The sequence below is a fragment of the Echiichthys vipera genome (assembly GCF_963691815.1).
Source record: "Echiichthys vipera genome assembly, chromosome: 21".
Classification (NCBI taxonomy): Eukaryota; Metazoa; Chordata; class Actinopteri; order Perciformes; family Trachinidae; genus Echiichthys; species Echiichthys vipera.
Window position 1 is genome coordinate 13,928,547 of NC_139846.1, and position 20,509 is coordinate 13,949,055.

The following is a 20,509-nucleotide window of genomic DNA, read 5'->3' on the forward strand; positions in this document are numbered from 1 at the left end:
GCAGTGTGCTCGGAATATGTGGTGTGGTTACTGTGGTGGCTAAGGTGGTTGGTATGGGTGTGTGTTTGTTTTGGTGTTTGTTGACTGCGCACTTCCATAAAAGATATGGAAACACTTTTTTATTTTTTTTTCACTGGCAGACGTTGTGGAACAAATTCCTTTTTTAATATGATTTTGTTTTGACACTGTTCCAGTTTGAGTTTGAATTGGTTCAGTGAGCTTTGCTAATTCTCGACAAAAGCCAATAAGTCCCTGGTAAGGTCAGACACTAATGGAAAGATATGACATGAAATCTGTCTGGTCTTCCACATTCTGTCTTTGCAGTAGATTCTTGTATACCTCTAATCCGTAATGCATTGCGCTGAGGAAGAGACTGCGTGGCAGCAAAGGAGGAGCCGCCTCATAAATCAAATGGGCGTCTGTACTTTTGACAGCAACAATAGCAGGGGAGGGTTTGATGTTAATGTCATTAACATTCCTCACTGGAGGTGTCTTACCTTGTCTCTTAGATGTAAGCCAAGTTCTTGACTTATTTTAAACACTATTGATGTGGCGCGGTGCCTCAGTGGCATGTCTTATAGAAGGGAGTGAATGGAAGTTATTCTGGTTGTAGCTCAACAAGTATGCTATAGGGAATTTCACTAATCCTCCTGCGGGATATGTCTATGTTAAGATTGTGTAATGTCAGGACTCATTCTGGGGTGAACAGTGGGCCCTGGGCTACTGTAATCCAGGGCTAATACCACAAAACACCGACCTATACGCGACAGGTGGCAGGTGTGACCTCTCCTATGGATTGGCTTCGTTCCACTGACCTCTGCATTCCTGGTTCCCTTGTGCCCAAGGCCCCATACCTTGGTGGCCCATTGCCCAGAGACAGGTCCCTTTGTGGGGCTTATTAGACCGCCTGGCTAGGTGGGTGAAGAGTTCACCCTTCTCACAAAGCAGGCCTGAGGAGAAGAGGGCAGAAGGCAGCTCACTCAATCAGAGCAAAGCAGCTCCCAGCAGGTCTTCATTAACTATCTAAGTCTTGCTACTTTGCCCAGCGACTGTTATTCACGGGTAGAACCTGTTCGTTTCTAGTTCGTTATAGGAGTGAGTTACCTTTTATGCTTTGGATTGCAGAAACTATGCAGACACAGAGTCAGCTTCATACATTAGTCTACTGTTTATAATTCTCCTTTACTTTACAGCTATTACCGCAGACAGGTAACAGCTTCTCTCAGATATAACTCCCCAAACAAGACAGCTTCTTCCCCCGTTTTTGCTCTTTATCCACTCTTGTTATTCCCCCATTTCAAATGACTATGACTTATTGGGTTTTTGGTCCAGAAGTTGTTGCAAACTTGACTTTGGGGCCTATTATTTTCTTAAGCATGTGCCAACCCTCAAATGACTTGTCTGTGCCAAGAGTGGAGCTGGGAGACTCGCGTCTCTGTGTGAGGGGAGAGATGGTCGAGAGAGAGAGGTGTGGAAAAACAGCTAAGGTGCTGGCTGCTGAGTATTTAGACATTTCCTTCAACAAACAGTGCAGCTATTGGTGCGTGTCAAATGCAGTAGACAACCGTGGCACCTGTAACTGAGCAGTAATTTGTGAAAAGTAGCAGACAGGTGTTTTTTGGCATCTTAAATGGGGTCTTAATAGCTTTTACGTGCTTTGACAACTCACAACCTCGGCGTAAATTTTTTTCCTACTTCTATGCGACTTCATCAGGAACACAGTTCACATGTATGTTCTATCAATCCCAAATCCCAGCAGGTTTTGTGACATGTCTGTCTCCTCTCTCCCATCTATTAGCACCCCCAGCTACAACTATGCCCCAAATATGGACAAACATTGGATCATGCAGTACACAGGCCCCATGAGACCCATCCACATGGAGTTCACCAACTTCCTTCATCGGAAGAGGCTGCAGACACTCATGTCTGTGGATGACTCTGTGCAGAAGGTAAGTGTAATTATTAATGGACTTTTTAGGATTGTTCAACTAAGGCATGTTGTTCCTCCAAATGTCTCGGCAGTCTAACATCTGTCTTCTTATCCTCACTCATTTAACTTCTTAGGTGTTTGACATGCTAGAGGAAACTGGAGAGCTGGAGAACACTTACGTCATCTATACAGCGGACCATGGCTACCACATTGGTCAGTTTGGATTGGTCAAGGGCAAGTCAATGCCTTACGACTTTGACATTCGTGTGCCGTTCTTCCTGAGAGGACCCAACATAGAGCCAGGGGCAGTGTAAGTCCAAACAACAACTACAATCATTAGCAGAGTTTCTGAGCTCACAATTTACATTGTTCCTACATTGTAAAAGGTCAATATTGTTTGTGTCAAACCTTTATCTTTGTTTGTTCCGGTTCTTTTGTTTTTGTTATATAATATCACTGTATGTATTTCACAGTAAGAAGATTAAGTAAACTTTATGTGCATGTACTCCTTCAGAAACCCTCATCTGGTGCTGAATATTGACCTAGCTCCCACGATCCTCCACATTGCTGGGTTGGATACCCCTCCAGACATGGATGGAAAGTCCATCCTTAAGCTGTTGGAACAGGAAAGGACTGGCAACAGGTCTGTATGGATTCATCATACCATGCTGTAATAGATATTTGGTACCGTAATTTTTGCACAGTGTGCATGATATGTGCTACAGTCCTAGTCATTTGCTGCTATTGAACAAATACAAATTTCCATAGCCAAAATAATTGCTTTTGCTCCAGCTGAGCACAAAGTGGGTTCGGGGTAATTTGGTGGATTTTCCTTGGCTGCAGGACTTTGGTTTGGATTCAGTGCGGTTGTTCTAATAAAGTTTCCCGTATAATTTGTTTGTAAGTTGAATCATTTGTTTCCCCAGCAAACCCACTGTACAAACAGTGTCCAAAATGAATGAAAAATCAATGTCCTTTACAAGGCATTAAAAAGAGCACAAACAGCAATTATTATATCTGCACCATTAAAGGAAAAAAACCCACATAAAAAATCATTCCCAGAGCAACAGAAATAACTGTGACATTCCATTTAATGTTCAAAGACCATTTACACTATTCCCTACACCCACAAGGTCTTGAGCTCGCTATGATCAACTCCCACTATGTTGGCTAGCTGACACACTGTAGCTGATGATGAGTGCTAGACCTTATGAATTCTATAAACCTTGTGCGTGTTTTGTTTTCCCAGATTCAAACCCAACCGGAAACCCAAAGTCTGGAGGGACACATTCCTGGTGGAGCGAGGGTAAACTGGGGTTCTTTATTCCCTTCCACACCACAGGCACATCTATGTCACCGCAGAGCATTGTGTGTCACACAAACCTGACAAAACATTTCAATGAACCCAAAAGTGTGCGAAGCTCAACGCTTGTTCCCCATTTCAGCAACACAGCCACTTTCCCCATTTATTTGTTATCTGTCAGACATGTCCTGACCACAGTCGTCTTGGAAAGCAACAGTGGTGGAAGAGGAAGTTGTTTGGTAAAGCTATAAGGGGATGGCAAATTATGACAGTTCACGCATGAGGCGCAAGTGTAACCAGGTAATTTGATAATTTACAAGAAAAAACAAGCAGATCCTTGTCTTCTGGGGGGGGGGGGGGGGGGGTTTGCATGTATCAAGCATATGATCGGGGTCCTAGACCTGACTTAGCCTGCTGTTTTTGCACTGGCAGACACAGACGGAAGATAGCTAGACACGCAAAATAAACAAAGGCTAGCCAGGCTCAGGATGATGTTACCTGAGAAATGGCTGGAAGGCTAACACTCAATCCACTCACAGGACATGTCACCGGCTCCCCCAGTGTGGAATGCAGCAGCCACGCTATAGCCAAAGCTCGACTCCCCCCCAAGACTGTTTTTCTTTGTGGTGCACACGATTGCATACAGCTCATTCTCTCTTACAAACCCTTGTCAGTCCTTTATTATACCTCTCCTCTGCTGCAAGATATATGTTGCAGAAAACGATACCGTCAATGTGACAACCCTCTTTTGTTCACCTAACATGTTAAGCTGTAGTAATGCCAGGGGTGCACTGACAGAAACCTGACAACTTGGAAATAAATAATCCCATCAAGCTTCTTTTTGTCGATGATACTGGTGCCTAGTGGAAAAAAAGGTTAAAATTAAACAAATAGTAAGTAAAGACAAAGGGGTTTTGGAGAGAACACTAACACTGAGTCCAGATTGTGCTGGCAGCATGTGTAATGATACTGTATACTGTGATACTGTACAGCTGCTGTTTTCCCTCCCCATGTCATTTTCTCATAATCCCTATTTTCCCCCCAAATCGCTGGCTTGGTCCTCCAATCTCCTTTCCACTAATTCGCTCATTTGCCAACATCTGCAGACGCGCATCCAAGAGTACAAAAGAAGCACTCGTTAGCCATGCTGCCGCACATACAGATCAGTCTCCTGCTGGCGTATATTTGTGTGACAGCAGAAATAGCTGCTCTGTGGACTGCTGTGTATGAAATGAAAAGAGTGTAACCTTTGACACGTAGGGGCTTTAGCTCTTTTAAATCACCCTTTCATTAATCCACACTGTTTATAAAGGCTGTCAGCTTGTGTGCCTGTCTTTTAATGCTGAGATTAGCCTCCACAGACCCTTTCACTCTGTTACTCGGGCACAGATGTAGCAGCGCACACACAGTAGCTAATGTTTTTGTACAGCTCTCTGCTGCTCATGTGATATGCTGCATGATCTAATATCCTCACATGACCTAACAGTACTTTTTCCTATGAGGATGTGAAATACTGACAGACAGCTGGGGCTGACAATGTTGTTTTAGAATCTGATAATCTACTGTATGTAATGCAGCCATCAGGGAGTGACAACAACTATTAGCTCTTTAATCACCCTTGGCTAAAGGCTACAGACTACAGCCAGGCCAGCGTGTGAACATTGGCTGTTTTCCCTTTGGAAGAGAGCGATAGACAGGAATGGACAAGACAACAGCCCCAGTCTTGCAGGGCATAGGTTGTTCTGTGCTTCGTTGTCGCCGTCATTCTGTCTGTGGGTCGCGGGCAGCCAGGCCGTGTTGGCAGAGAGTTTTGGGATGGAGCAGGGGATAGGGGGGTTGGCATGGCACTAGCCGGAGACTCAGCCAGGTCTTGTGGTAGTAGCAGACGAGAAAGGGGCAGGGCAGTCAAACGTGATGCCAAGCCAAGGTCAAACAGCTTGGCCCCCGGAGCTGAGCACTGGTGTGAGGCTGAGCTGAGCTCTGTGTCCAGACCCTCTGGCACACACAGATGCTTACATAACGTATTAATTCATTGGCCATGACCATGAGAAGCACACAGGAACAGCCGTGACAGAAAGTTAAAAAAAGCAGGAAAACATGAATATGACTTTCGAATCACTCACTTTAATGATTTAAAGGGGAAACACCACCAAAACTAAGAATTCCAATATGTTATTACCACGGCCTAGGAAAGTTGAATTACATTTCGTGAACATGAGCTTTTCTTTTCTCTCTCTCTCTCTCTCTCTCTCTCTCTCTCTCTCTCTCTCTCTCTCTCTCTCTCTCCTCTCTCTCTCTCTCTCTCTCTCTCTCTCTCTCTCTCTCTCTCTCTCTCTCTCTCTCTCTCTCTCTCTCTCTCTCTCTCTCTCTCTCTCTCATACCCAAATGAGCTTTATTGTGTTGTAGTGTTTCATATTTCCCATTTCACTGTCTATGGAGCAGCTCCACACTTTATACACATTTGACTTTTAAGATCTTGGAGCGAGTTGTTCATGTTTACTAATACTTTTGGATCGTCTTAGACTATAGAAATAACATATAATAATAATAATAAGTTTGATATAGCGCAAACAAAGACAAAGTGCTTCACATGAAAACATTGTTAAAAAAAAGGAAATACTAATGAAAATTAAAAACACAAAATTACAAACATGAGGCAAAAGTCAGTTTAAACAAGTGATATATGAATGTCTTTTTAAAAATGGTTGTAGTTCCCCTTTAATAATACATTGACTCCCTTAATAAGTCTTTTTTGTTGATGCGGATTTCCCCTTAATTCGGTTTCCCTGTTGTGTTATGCAGAAAGATCCTGAGGAAGAAGGAAGACTCAGTGAACACTCAGCACACCAACAGCCTCCCCAAGTACAAGAAGGTCAAAGAGACATGCCAGCAGGCCGAATTCCAGACACCCTGCGAACAGCCGGGACAGGTAAAACAAACACAACCCCCAAAAAACGTATCCCTGCAAACCTTTTGTGAACAGTTCCCCTGATGTCCACTCGAAAAGTTCTTTCAGTTCTTTTTACAACAGTTATGAGCGCCACTCTACATGACCTCTGTGTTGCCTGTTGAGCTATTCCACGGAGCCAAAAAGTGAAACAGCCATTTAAAATGCATCAGTTGGTTCATAATTGGACCCTTTTGCATTGTTTTGCGGTTCATTCATTTGTGGTTACTTCCCCTTTCATCTGTGCCCATTCATTTTCTGGCAGACCAGCAGTCAAGTGGTACAGCATGTGGCCTTGGAGCACCCAGACCAGAACAATACAAATTGTTACAAGTTTCAGGTAGCGTTAAATGATAGGCAGATTTTCTGAACGGCTGACTAATGCAATCCAGAGCCAGTTTATGGTCACATAAATGTGTGTATGCAACAATCAGTTATTAAATGCAGAAATGGAGCAATTCTGCTTGAGCTCAGCTGTGTGTGTGTGTGTGTGTGTGTGTGTGTGTGTGTGTGTGTGTGTGTGTGTGTGTGTGTGTGTGTGTGTGTGTGTGTGTGTGTGTGTGTGTGTGTGTGTGTGTGTGTGTGTGTGTGTGTGTGTGTGTGTGTGTGTGTGTGTGTGTGTGTGTGTGTGTGTGTGTGTGTGTGTGTGTGTGTGTGTAAAAAAAAAAGTGCAGCAGTGTCTTCTTGTAGCATTGTTGCTGCATAGCGTGAACGATAAGGTTTGGTGATAAGTGTCCCATCTGGCATGATTTAACATGACCTCCCAGTGAGCAGCCTGAAGCCAGCCGTGTGTGTCTTCCAAAATTATAGGGGGAATGGTACTTACACGCAGCAGACAAGCGCTTTATCACCACTCTTCATTTTGTTCTAATGTCTTTTTTTCGAGCTCCTCTCCTTCTGGTTTTTTTTTTCAGTTTATTTTATGGGCTTTAAATGCAAACTCACAGAGAGAAAAAAAACCTTGGCTCAAGCTGAAGTATTGTGCTGAAATATAAAGGGGTCTTCAACAAGGATATTAAACCTCAGTCGTGAACCCCATTTAGGATAGAATGAGAGAAGTTTTGTTTCATAAATGCCTTTTGAATCCGACCGCATGGTTTTTCTAAGAGCCTCTGTTGTGCTTTTCGTCTGTTGAGGCCCTTCAGAATCGATCATGTGATAAGGGTGTGGGGTTCGTAAAGGGTACACCAGATTTACTCTCTGGGGACATAGAGAAATATCTGTTACTGCTTGTTTTTTTTGGGGGGGGGGCATAACAGTGCATCCTCCTGCTGCAAATGGCCTGAAAAAGCACTCACAGGAGGGAGGCTGAAGGAGAAGGATAAAGAAAGATTTGTTTTCGTCCCTGAGTGACAATACATGCATGATCTGCATGATCCATCTGTCAGAAGCATGTGTTTCTCAAGGAGTTCAAAACTGATGCTTTTGTCTGAAATGAAGTTCATATTGTTAACATCCATAGCACTTGTTGTTAGCCGTCCCAGAAAATCTGTTCACTGTTAAAGTAACATGGACATTTCCAAAAAAGGGCTACAGATCAAGGATACTTGATCACTAGAAACTAAGTTAAGAATTCATGAGGGCATATTTGTTTCTCCATGTTAATTTCTGCTGCGGTTGTTGTTGACAGAAATGGCATTGTGTGGAGGAGATCACAGGGAAGTGGAGGATACAGAAGTGTAAAGGTGGTTCGAAAGAAGGCTCCAGGAAGAGGGCCCGCAGCCTGAAGCCCAGCAGCAGTTATGACAACAGAGAGAGGGGCTGCGACTGCGGGGACACTGTCCTCAAGCCCTCCAGGATGGAGCGCCGTTCCCACCGACAGTTATCAGGCCAGCGTGAGTATACACGAAGCTTCATCTAATATTGTGTAAGAAAATGCAAAAATTTCAAGTGATGAAGGACTGGTCCTGCGTGTAGGATTGTTGTGGTTACTTCAGTGCAACAGTAGAATATCTGGCATGCAGAACATCCGCACAACTTTTTCTCAGTTCATAACATTGTATTGATGTCTTTCAATACCATTTGGAGGAATTCAAGTCTGCAAAGCCTTAAGCCTTGACTTCCTGTAACTGATTATTTATGCTCTAAGGGGAGACATATGCATGGAAAAAGCAAACATCCTGCAACAAGTTCTGCAATTTGTTCTGTACGTGTGTGTGTGTGTGTGTGTGTGTGTGTGTGTGTGTGTGTGTGTGTGTGTGTGTGTGTGTGTGTGTGTGTGTGTGTGTGTGTGTGTGTGTGTGTGTGTGTGTGTGTGTGTGTGTGTGTGTGTGTGTGTGTGTGTGTGTGTGTGTGTGTGTGTGTGTGTGTGTGTGTGTGTGTGTGTGTGTGCACCCCGTTGGGACTGTGGTTTTGAATAGTTTGATGCCCTCTAGTGTTGCTAAGAAGCAGTGCAACTGAATTGTGATGAGACGCACTCCATAAATAGTGCCACTCCATGATAGACATATTAGGAAAACTGAAAATAAGGAGTTATCTGCAAAATCAAATACTAAAGTAGTAAAATTGGAGCATAAAAGCATTGCTTAACTCAAGTTTCTTTATCACTTCATAGGTCATCGGCCTCGTTTTGTCCACACGCGGCAGACCAGGTCTCTTTCTGTGGAGTTTGAAGGTCAGATATATGATGTTGACCTTCAAGCAGAGGATCAGTCGGCTGTCCGTCGCCGTGTCATCTCAAAGCGTCACTACAGCCCGGAGGACCCAGACTTTCATTTGGGGTCAGACGACGGCTCAGAGGAAATGCTGGCGGATGATACCAACGCTGTGGGATACCCGAACTCTGTGAAGGTTACCCACAAGTAAGAAGGCACCCCCTGGCAGTATCTTAAAAAAACGACTTCACATACTGAATGTCTGTCTATAGAGCAGTGGATGACAGGTGTGTGTCTGCATCTGTTTCAGGTGTTATATCTTGATGAACGACAGCGTCCACTGTGAAAGAGAAATCTACCAGTCGTCCAGAGCCTGGAAAGACCATAAGAGCTATGTGGACCAGGAGGTGAGTTACGGAGCTCAGAAGCTCAGACCACACACACACACACACACACACACACACTCATTTTCTCAGTAGTCAAGGATTTGTCATGATAGGAAAAACATGCATATTTAATTCCAGATTGAAGCACTTCAAGACAAAATCAAAAACCTCCGGGAAGTAAGAGGCCACCTGAAGAGGACACGACCGGACGAGTGCGACTGTGGAAAGAAGAGGTTAGTCATTTTTGATTTCACCTCAAAAATACTGTTGCTCTCTTTCATGTTGTTTCCACACAGAATGCAAGTTATCTATAACTTGTTTTAGGCCTGATGCAAAACCCTTATTGGAGTCCTTAGTCTCTTTCTCTGTTTATAAAAGCCGCTATTTTAGCAAAGGAGACAGAAACAAGGCAGAGAGGGTGAAGAGCAGGAATGATCAACTCCATCCATTTAAGTGAGTTTCTCCTCCCCTTTAATCACGGGTTTGTCCCATTTAGTGTTACCCCTTTCATTATTAATTAACCCTGACCATAACAACTGATCCAGTGTGAAAATATCGTATTTTACGATGCTGTTTGACTGCTGAATAGCTGCATGGTCACTGCATGTCAGGTTTAAATATAAAACTCACCCTCATTTGGATGACTTTGTAGTAATTCATTGTTTAATCCATGAATGGAGTTTAAATGACAAAGCAGATGCATGGTCAGGGATATGTGCGTGTGCGTGTGCGTGTGCGTGTGCGTGTTCGTGCGTGTGCATGTACATGTGTGTGTGTGTGTGTGTGTGTGTCTGGAAGTGATTTTAGTTGCCTGGAAAGATAGAATGACTCAACAGAGGGAAAATCAGTCAATCCCTCAAACACAGTGATCAACTTGCACCAAGCAACATTGGAAACAGATTATGCCAATACAAAGCAGCTGTTTTTTTTTTTTTTTGCCGTGCCTGTTCTGTGTTCAGGCAGGGCAGGGAGGAAGAGGGGACAGTGGCTACAATGTCATCCCACAGAAAATTGGACCTAGTAAGAGCTTAAACATGAAAGTAAACAGACTGTCATATCCTGGCACTGGTGATGCCTTCTGGAAGTCCCCCTCCAGATCCTCAGCCACTGCGGTTACTGGCATTAGGAGAGGGTAGGGGCTGATGTCATCTTTACATCAACACTGTTTTGTAATTCTCTCACGTTTCTGCCCGCAGGGAGGCAGCGCAGGAAATCGACGGGAAGGTCCAGTTGTACAATGAGATTCGCAGAAGGAAGAAGGAAAGGAAGGAGAAGAAGAGGCAGAGGAAGGGAGACGACTGCAGCCTGCCCGGCCTCACTTGCTTCACACACAACAACGACCACTGGCAGACTGCTCCCCTGTGGACGCGTATGTATATTGACTTCAAGCCCCTCACGATTCAATTTACAATTTCGTACAGGACGTCTTCCTTGCCCTTGTTTAAAGGTCCCATATTAGGCTCATTTTCAGGTTCATACTTGTATTTGGGGTTTCTATTAGAACATGTTTACATGCTTTAATGTTCAAAAAACACACAATTTTTCTCATACTGTCTAAATATACCTCTCTCTGTCTGAAACGCTCTGTTTAAGCGCCTGTCTCTTTAAGACTCCCTCCTGAAAACGCTTTAACGGCACTGTAGTGGTTACTGTCTGCGGACTGAGTGTTTTGATACTTTCACTATTCATAAAACACCTCAACCTGCTTTATAATTAAAAAGACTTACAAATCTCACTTTTTACAAAATGAGACCTTTAGTCAACCACTATATAGTTTATAACCATTATATTCGTGTGATCACCATTATATCCAATGCAGCTTTTGGAGTGAACATGCCTTGCTCAAGAACACTTACCAAATGTCAGAATGAATGATTTGTAATGTCTGGTCAGTAGTTGCAGTAGAATAATGGACAATGAATCTGGCTTCCCGTCTAGTGGGTGGATTCTGCGCATGCACCAGCTCCAACAACAACACCTACTGGTGTCTGAGAACCATCAACGAGACCCACAACACTCTGTTCTGCGAGTTCTCCACCGGCTTCCTGGAGTACTTTGACCTCAACAGTGACCCCTACCAGGTGGGTGAACATCCGTCTAAGGTCATGCAGATGTGATTCCTGTTGTGTTTGTCTACTTTCTCTCTCTCTCGAAGCCAAGGTTTTTTATGTGGGAATAGCAACATGTCATTTTATCCTGCCCTTTCTTGGAGACTGATAAACATGCAAATATAACATTGTGACGGTTAACATTTTTCAACATTTTTTTGTGTGTGATTGATAAATTTCTGCGCTTGTTTTGCATGTGTAGCTGACCAACGCAGTGTATACAGTGGATCGGGATGTGCTGAACTCTCTCCACGCCCAGCTGATGGAGATGAGGAGTTGTCAAGGTTACAAGCAGTGTAACCCTCGCCCAAAAGGCTTGGACACAGGTAAAAATGTTCACTTTTAGCTTGTATATCCTTCCCTACCTAACTGTCCTAAAACGGTTGGACATACGGACTGTTACACTGGGTTTAGTGGTAGTTGTTATGACAACAATGACTGAAACAGATTCCACACACAGGAGAATTAGAGAAGTTAACGTGTTAAAAAGAACACTTATTGCTGAAATAGTAGTATGCGTGACTGTACTGGAATAGGGATATTTCAACCTGGTCTTCTGCTGTGTTTTGAATCTCTTTCAGTCTCAGTTGTGGTGTGTCTATGTGTGTGTGTCTGTGTGTTTGCACAAATCGCATGCTGCATGTGTTTGGGGATGATCCACTAAGTGATGTGTGCTGAGATTTCAGGTGGAGGTCAAGGAATCGTCACTGTGCGTCCTTTATTGATGCGTGTTCGATGTTTTTTTCATGATGGCACACACATGTACACACACCTCTCATTGTCAGCCCCCAGGACCTTCCACTTTGCCGGAATATTTCCCCCCATGTACTCGACATATATTGAGTTCCAGTGTTTAAAATGAAAGTATTTTTCAAAAACACAAAAAAAACAAGGCCACGCCACAGTTGAACATCCTGGCCATCTTCCCTGTTGTGACTCACTGAGTGTTAGATAGATTACCCGGAGTCGTCCTGCATCACTGCCATAATCAGCCACAATGTATTTTTAATTTTTTTACTACCACCACAAGGTCCAAATATCCTTACTGAGCAGACGTCCCAGCGACTGGAGGTGGTTAATAATGCCCGTCATGACCGAAGCTGTAGAGTTTTGTGTGTGGCATGAACTGGTAGTTTATGTCCTGAGGATAAAAACTTAATGTCTGTAATTACCAGCTGGAGAGTGGAGCACTGGAGCATTGTGTTTCAGTGCTGGCACGGAGGGCTTGTCAAAACCACGCCAGCATGTGTCACATAGCAAACTAAAATCTATTACTTGTGCTGGCTGCCCTTGCTCGGGTATGATGCCATCTCCCCGGACCAATGGAATTGAGTCAATCGAGTTTTCATTAAGAAGAAGAAGAATTACTTTATTTATCCCGCACTGGGAAATTGAATTTTTTCACTCTTATTATTATACTTGTTACACACAGAGGCCCGAAATACACACATGCACAAACAGGACCTATAAATGCAATTAAGGAGAGATGTTAGAGCGAGGGGGCTGCCAGTGACCAGCGCCCCGAGCAGTTGGGGGTTCGGTGCCATGCTCAACAGCACCTCGGTAGTGCCCAGGAGATGAACTGGCACCTCTCCAGCCACCAGTCCACGCTCCATACATGGTCCACACAGGGACTTGAACCAGCGACCCTACGGTTCCCAGCCAAGTCACCTATGGACTGAGCTACTGCCGCCCCATTAGAGTTGGAATTGATTATTAAAATTTAACTATCCGGTAAAAATGAATTCAGCAGATCATTTAGCAATCACTATCCCCTAACTGGATAACCTTGTGTGTTTTGCTTTGAAGGGAAAACCCCCGTTGAGCACATCACAAAAACGTCCGATCGCTCCTCATCCCACCGTCCTTGGCCTTTCAGACTTCTCCTCCTCCCCTGTTTTCCTACATTCAAATCCAAATCTCCTTCTCATTCACCTTCATTCTGATCATCCAATAATTGCATTTCCTCCGTAGGGAGTGGCAGCCCTGCATGAAGAAATCTTCAGTGTGAATGATCTATCTACCCCCCCCCCTCCCCCCAACCCTCCTGTATCTCCCTGAATCAAAGCATTAACAATCGATTGCTTTTATTTTTCCGATCAGGAGGTAAAGATGGAGGAAGCTATGAGCCACACAGGTATCCGACAATTTTTGTTTCTCTTCAGTGGCTTTTTTTTTTTTTTAATTTAACACCTGCATGGGCCGTATTGCCTCACACCCACTAATACATCCATCCATCCATCCATCCATGGAGTTGCTGGTGCTTAATCTGTGGCTGCATGCTGGGGGACACGCTAACAAATCATAACGATGATATTTTTTCCCCCATTAAAGCAGCTTCATTTGTTGTTGCTTCTGTGCAAACGATCTGTCTTCAGTGCTATCTGCCGTGTCATGGCTGTGTCTGCAGCTATTTACAACATTTAAACAGATATTCTCTGCTGCATTTTTTCACAGCTTTGCTCAAGAGTGCAACATTTTACAATAATCTAGACTCAGAACTCATCCTTTTTTAACTATTCTCACGATAGCATGGCTAAATGAAAAAAAATTGAGAAGTCACATGGTGATGTACTGAATATGTACTTCTACTTGAGACCCGCCCAAGCATCGAGAGCACGTGAATGACAATGCATGACACTGTAGCATCCCACCTCATGCACATTCTACATGAAAGCTTAAAGGAGAAGTTAAGACATTTTGGGCAATAAGTTCATCTGAGTCAGAAGATCAATACCGCTCATGTCTGTTTGCTAAATATGAAGCTTGTTAGCTGGTAAGCTTAGCATAACCTCGAAATTTCATGTTTTTTTTTGTCCGTAAAATTAGTGTAGAATTTTCGGTTTCACAGGGGAGTTAGGCTAGCTTTTCCCCCCTGCTTCCAGTCTTTATGCTAAGCTAAGCTAACTGACTCAGCTTCACAGACAGATATAAGAGTGGTATCAATCTTCTCATCTAACTCTCGAAAAAAGAAAACTTATTTCCCCCAAATGTCAAACTATTCTTTTAACATCACCCTCCATACCACGTCAACCATATCCACAAATAAAACCGCCATCATCGCATTTGTGTTCCGGTGTAGCATGACATTCAGAATCCTCTCATATTCACTCATGGCCATTACTAGCTAGTGGTAGAGTGGACGCTTGAGTTGCTGTGACCTCTCTGTCCTCCCACTGTCCTCTGTCCCTTTTTTTGACCTCTGTTTCTGGCACCTGCTTACCAGGCAGCAGCAGCATCGAAAGTGGTCAAAGAGGAGACCAAGCCTCTCCTTCCTGTGAGTCCCCGAGCCTATGTCGAACCATCTCCCTTCTCCTAGCTGCAGTAGTTACAAGAAAGCTGATCTGAACAAGGAAAACAAACCTAAAGTGGCACCGATGCTTATTTTCATTTTTTTTTACTTGCAGAGCTCTGCCTTTTGCTGCTGTTTTCTATGATTTGCCTCTTTTTCTCATAGCATTCCTTTATTTTTCTGGGGATACACCATTCAGCAGCTCATTTCTTTTCTCCCCCCCTAAGTCTCTTCTTGTTTTGTTGAACATATTTTTTGTTTCCCCTGCTGTTAAGTTCTTTATTCCAGGTTGCCTGAATTTGCATTTCAACCCAGTGCAGGCCTATCTAACTATGCCATCCCATTTTTTTTAATGTGCAGCTCAGTATGTTAGTCTATCATGATGGATTATTTAATGTTTTTCTTTTCAGTCTTTCTTTTCTAATGTGAATTTCTAAGGCAGCATGTGTTTGCACTACTCATGGCTTGAGCTTTATGTGGGTGCTGCTGTGTTTATCCACTTTATCTAATGCTGTGTGTGTGTGTGTGTGTGTGTGTGTGTGTGTGTGTGTGTGTGTGTGTGTGTGTGTGTGTGTGTGTGTGTGTGTGTGTGTGTGTGTGTGTGTGTGTGTGTGTGTGTGTGTGTGTGTGTGTGTGTGTGTGTGTGTGTGTGTGTGTGTGTGTGTGTGTGTGTGTGTGTGTGTGTGTGTGTGTGTGTGTGTGTGTGTGTGTGTGTGTGTGTGTGTGTGTGTGTGTGTGATGCTTGGGGCCTTAAACCCCGTGGAGCTGGCTGCTTTACTGAAAACTGGAGGCCGGGCCTCACTGCATGGTGTCTGAGCTTTTCTTCTTCTCCAGAGCCTAACTGTCTTCTGTTTCTTTGTGTTCGGCAGCACACAGCCAATATGGGACGGACGACAGGGTTAAGCTGCCCAACTTGACAGACGAGGAGGTGAACTGGCAGGGACTGGAGGATCTGTATAGCATAAACGAAAGCCTTTATGAATGTAGGCCTGACTACAGCCCCGGCCCAGACAACTGGGTCAACTTCCAGAAGGATGTAGATAATATGTTTGCACTGCGACACGTTTTTAACAAATTCAACCAAACCCTTGACGACTCCACCTTGCCAGAGCTGGGCTCCGGGGCGGGGGGCGGAGGCCTTGAAGAGGGCAGCGGAGAAGAGCCGGCCTCATCCAGCGACGTCTGGCCGGGCCTGGTCGCAGAGGCTCGCCTCACCACCCCCGTCCCCAGCCAAACGCCATCAGCACCACCCACACCCAGGCCCACACTAGAAAGGAGACTGGAAACTGCTGTCAACGACCTTCCTGAGAGGCTCCGAAACAGACCAGGGGTCTCTGTGATGTCAGAATTAGCAGTGACGGTATTACCACCAGGACCAAGAAGAGACAGAGTTATCTTCAAGAGTGACATGTGGGCGCAGCACCTGGAGGAGATAGAAGGAGAGACGTTTAGCGGGAATGGACTGACGGAGCTGGAGACTCGACATGACAACCTGCTGCGTGCTCACAACAACCTGCGGGCCCAGCTGGAGCCTGGCCTGGGCCTGGACCTCGAAGAAGAGGAGGACATTTTCCAGGCCCAAGGCTTCCTTCGCTTCTCCCCACAGACGTTGAGGCCCAAGGTGCAAGCCGGCACCACCGGGAGCCCCCCCGCCACACAGACTAGCACCCCACAGAGTGTCGGGTTGGTACTACAGGTGCGGCCTCAGTCAGCACTGCCCCTCACCTTGGACTACGAGGGCAGCGGCTCTCTGCCTCAATCTTCCAATCAGACCCTCTGAGGCAGACGCGTGCGCTGACCGGTCGGCCAATGCGCCGCCGGTCGCCATAGAGACACAGAGACGCAGTGATTGGGAGATGAGCTTGCCAAGAGAAATGGCGCGTGATGCCACCTCAGTCAGTCAGAGTTGTATAATGAGTATTAAAGTTATTGTTTATTTTTTTACAGGTGCCTACATTTATTAGTAAACAGTGTTATGTTTTTTTTTTCAAATATATATTTAGAAAAGAAAAAGCCTCAATGCAGCTAAACTTAAGTGTTGGGATTAAAAATGATTAATTCCATACGGATAACACCATTGTTGTTTTTAATATATGTTTTTATGAAAAACAAGTATGAGTGGTGAAACCATTTCAACATATGAATGAATAGTCAGCATTAGTCAGCTTTAGGTACGCTGCAGTCTTTAAAGAACCTATGAATCCTAAACCTGCCCAGTCACAGGACGCTTCATCACAGCACCACCCACTCACTCTATAGATAAAAGCTCAGTTTGACCCCAAATGCACTTTTCCACTTCATGCCCGTTTGTGTCCGTTTGTAAAATTAGATTTTATGAAATGGTTATTTCTACTAACTACTTTAAGACAAGAACTGGATTGTCACTTCTAAAAACACTTACAGCATTAACATAAATACACGTTTCAAAAATAATTCTATACAAAAATCAAAAATGTATACAATTATCCAAATGGGAATATTTTTGCATGTTTTTCCCTCCTCACTATACGGAATAATTAGTATCAGAAAGACTAGACAATCACGGGACAGTTTAACGGTCAGTTAATACGCTTGACAGTATATTAACTTGGCAGATTGCGCTCACTATTTACCGATTAGTTGCACCAGCTCTGACTTTTGCAAAGTTGCACGTTTGTCAGAGCAGTTTATTTTATGTGAAATGATCCTTACTAATCACAAGCGAACGCTTACACAATCACCAGGGGGTAGAACATGTTCACTGTGTAACTTCTCATGTGGTAGTAGTGCTTTTGATAATCCAGATTACAGTGTTGCACATGGTCAATTCATTTTGAATGTAACTGTGTAGTCCTTACAACTGGTTATGACAGCACACTCTGTTACAGCTTTATCCACGACAGTAAAGACAGTACAATACGCTGCAGACATTGCAGAAAGCGAATTATTCCAATGTTTAACCTATCTGCCTGTAGTTCATCTCTACTGTTGGTGCTTCGCAAGAGCAACTGAGATGTGTCCTCTGGTTAGGAACTGGTTGTGCAAAAAACAAACCTGATGCTGTCCTTTTCTTTCTTGACAGTGTGTGTGTGTACATGTGTTAGAACAACTCTGGTTTCAGGAAAGCCATGAAGCTGTTAATAAACCCTTTCAACCTTCCCACGTGATCTTTCGTGTTGTCTCACCACGCCTCTATTGACAATCATTTGCAATAATCGGGGTTCCTACACATTTTCCATTTCAAAATTCCAGACTTCTCAGAGGATATATTCAATACTAGATAGTCAATATTAAACCTCTGAATACCAATTGTTGGATGCTTATGTAAATATATTGTTTTAAAATCCAACTTTTATCAAGTACCAGTATGTTAAATTCTGATTATGTATGCCATTATGTTGCCAAGTGATTACAAGACCTTTTTAAATACCTATTGTAGCTCATGAGTGAATGAACTCCAAAACCGAGACACGCACAGCATTTTATTCAAGCTAAATGCTTAAAGAGTGCAATTAATAACTGTACCTGCAACAGTACAGACAGGAACAGTAGAGATAAACAATTAACCAAAAGAACTAGAACTACAAAAGAAAACACAAGTCTTTGCATCATTGGCTATTTGATGACGTAAACATACTTGTAAATAAATATAATGATAAATAAATGTTGGAAAAAGTCTCATCTCATCTTCAAACGTTCATCCAGGGTCGGGTCGTGGGGCCAGCAGTTTTAGCAGGGGACCCCAAACTTCCCTTTCCCAGGCCACATTAACCAGCTCTAACTTGGGGATCCCGAGGCGTTCCCAGGCCAGTGTGGAGATATAATCTCTCCACCTGGTCCTGGGTCTTCCCTGAGGCCTCCTCCCAGCTGGACATGCCTGGAACCTCCCAAGTGAGGCGCCCAGGAGGCATCCTTACTAGATGCCCGAACCACCTCAAGTGGCTCCTTTCAACGCAAAGGAGCAGATAAATAAATGTTGGAAAAAGTTAAAAATCAAAACATAATGTCCAAAAAATGCTTAAATCAGTCATAGGATAGCCTGTCTAAAACAGTCATGGCATAATTTCTTGAAAAAGTCATAAAAGTGATCCATTCACTTCAAATCCAAAACATTTTAAAACTCTTTTTCAGACTCAAATTACTTCTGGGAGGATTTTTCCACCAATATTAAACATCTGAATACCAAATGTTAATGTCAATAAATGGTTTTAAAATCCAACTTTTAACACATTTGTTGTGCAAATAAAAGTAATAAATCATAAACAAAATGTAGACAAGTATGGAAAAAGATTCAATAAATGAGAATCTCAGTTGCACGGCGAACGGTAACCACGGTAACCATTCTACAGTCAGCTTGATTAGTTTCATATCTACAGGTCGGCTGTGTTGCATTAGTAAACTTGTTTTGATTTGTATATATTCATATATTTTATTTTAGAAAGTGATATAATAGTCTGGAGCCTAAATAATTCAATGAGGCAAGTTTTTTTTCTTCATTTTTTTAATGACAAATATCAAGTATTCAAGGCATTTGTAAACCAAGTGTTCACAAACATCAATTAGACTTCTGCTCCTGTGGAACAAAAGCGAAAAGAGCTCGACTTTCTGTCCGGGGAAATTCACTTTCCGTTCAAACACTGATGAAAGAAAGTGTGTTAAAGCAAACCTACAGTGAACCTGAAGTCATCGGAGTCAGTAGTAGTTCACACATTTGAACAGCAGGACACTGAATACCAAGTAGTAGGTGTACAGTACAGTATAGTAAAACGCAGACGTCCCTGCATTTACTGTCTGATGATCTGTGTGCTGGATGATTCTCTACCTTTCCGCGTAAATAACCGTTCTTGCAATAAAGTCACTAAATAAAAGCTTGAGTTTGCAAAGTCAGTGAGACTAAGAGAGTTTGAATCTATTTCAACATTTTTATTCAAACATTTTGCACTTTATTTGAACAGAACTTGATAAACAGCTGTAATGTTACGTGAAAGAATAAATAAGATGTAAGATGATTCACTTTTGGCTTTCCAGTCACATAAAAAAGGGACGTGATCGATACTCCTACGTGGGTATTCCTCTTTTGAGGCTGTAAATAAATACAGAGCCTAGAGGAATGGTAGAGAATCAATACGGATGGAGAGAAGGGCATTCTGGGTAGCGTAACTTCAGCATTTAAATTAACAGAATTGTGTATTCCTCTTGACAGAAAAACAATACATTGTAATAACCCAACTCCCTCCCCACATGATGTAGTCAACTCATCCCATGTGAATAATACTGTTCAGGCACCGCGAGATAAAACCACTCTCTTCGTAGCTTTAAGTCTTATTTTTTACTTTTTAACTACAATGTCATGGAATAATTTATAAATATGCTTCTAACTAGGTGTGAGCTCTATAATACGCTTCATTTACTTCATTGTCAATATTTACACCATCACTTATGAATATGTCATTTGAGGTACTAAGTCACGATAACACTAAAATTAGCCACTGCCATTACCACTGGATAATCTTTACCAGGCAGAATACCACAAATCTTGGCCAAAAATATTAACTTTTAAAATGTATTCACTGCATTAGATTCCCCATTTAATTCATTTGCAATCTTTTAATAACTTAGATGAAGTCGAACTGATCTGATAAAATACAATAACTTTATTAGACTTATCTTATATTCCCCCACAAAAAAACTCAAAATGTGGTTTTCAAAACATGTACTAATATATCTAATATCGAACAAAGCTTTTTTTTTAACATGAAAAAAGGCCATATTACTACCACCTCTTCCATTTCTTTCTCTGTAAATCCATAAGACACTTGAGAAAATAACATGAGCCTAAAGTAAAATAAATGTCGATGGTTCTAGTAAAAACGTGGCATCAGTTGTACTGAAAGACCAAACTTAGCAACATGACCTGCAGGAGGTGTATCTTTGGGAAACTGGAGTGCTAAATTCAGTGCAGTGATTCAG

The 20,509-nt window shown here is 43.0% G+C and overlaps 1 protein-coding gene across 4 annotated transcripts in view; it reads left to right on the forward strand.

Annotated features, from left to right (window-relative positions):
- The window catches only part of sulf1 (sulfatase 1), a 37,240-nt gene extending 19,543 nt beyond the window's left edge, over window positions 1-17,697 (forward strand). Inside the window, exons 6-21 of one of the 4 annotated variants that reach the window (XM_083936323.1) lie at window positions 1,799-1,949; window positions 2,065-2,240; window positions 2,445-2,573; window positions 3,180-3,236; window positions 6,036-6,162; window positions 7,811-8,015; window positions 8,735-8,981; window positions 9,085-9,181; window positions 9,299-9,393; window positions 9,539-9,613; window positions 10,357-10,529; window positions 11,099-11,241; window positions 11,471-11,594; window positions 13,372-13,405; window positions 14,495-14,545; window positions 15,430-15,593. In XM_083936323.1, the coding sequence (XP_083792449.1) occupies window positions 1,799-1,949; window positions 2,065-2,240; window positions 2,445-2,573; window positions 3,180-3,236; window positions 6,036-6,162; window positions 7,811-8,015; window positions 8,735-8,981; window positions 9,085-9,181; window positions 9,299-9,393; window positions 9,539-9,613; window positions 10,357-10,529; window positions 11,099-11,241; window positions 11,471-11,594; window positions 13,372-13,405; window positions 14,495-14,545; window positions 15,430-15,463 (1,918 nt within the window). In that variant the 3' untranslated portion in view covers window positions 15,464-15,593. Of the gene's footprint in view, window positions 1-1,798; window positions 1,950-2,064; window positions 2,241-2,444; window positions 2,574-3,179; window positions 3,237-6,035; window positions 6,163-7,810; window positions 8,016-8,734; window positions 8,982-9,084; window positions 9,182-9,298; window positions 9,394-9,538; window positions 9,614-10,356; window positions 10,530-11,098; window positions 11,242-11,470; window positions 11,595-13,371; window positions 13,406-14,494; window positions 14,546-15,429 lie in introns of all 4 variants that reach the window. The other 3 variants (XM_083936324.1, XM_083936325.1, XM_083936326.1) reach the window with 3 other exon arrangements.
- The last annotated feature ends 2,812 nt before the right edge of the window (window positions 17,698-20,509 follow it).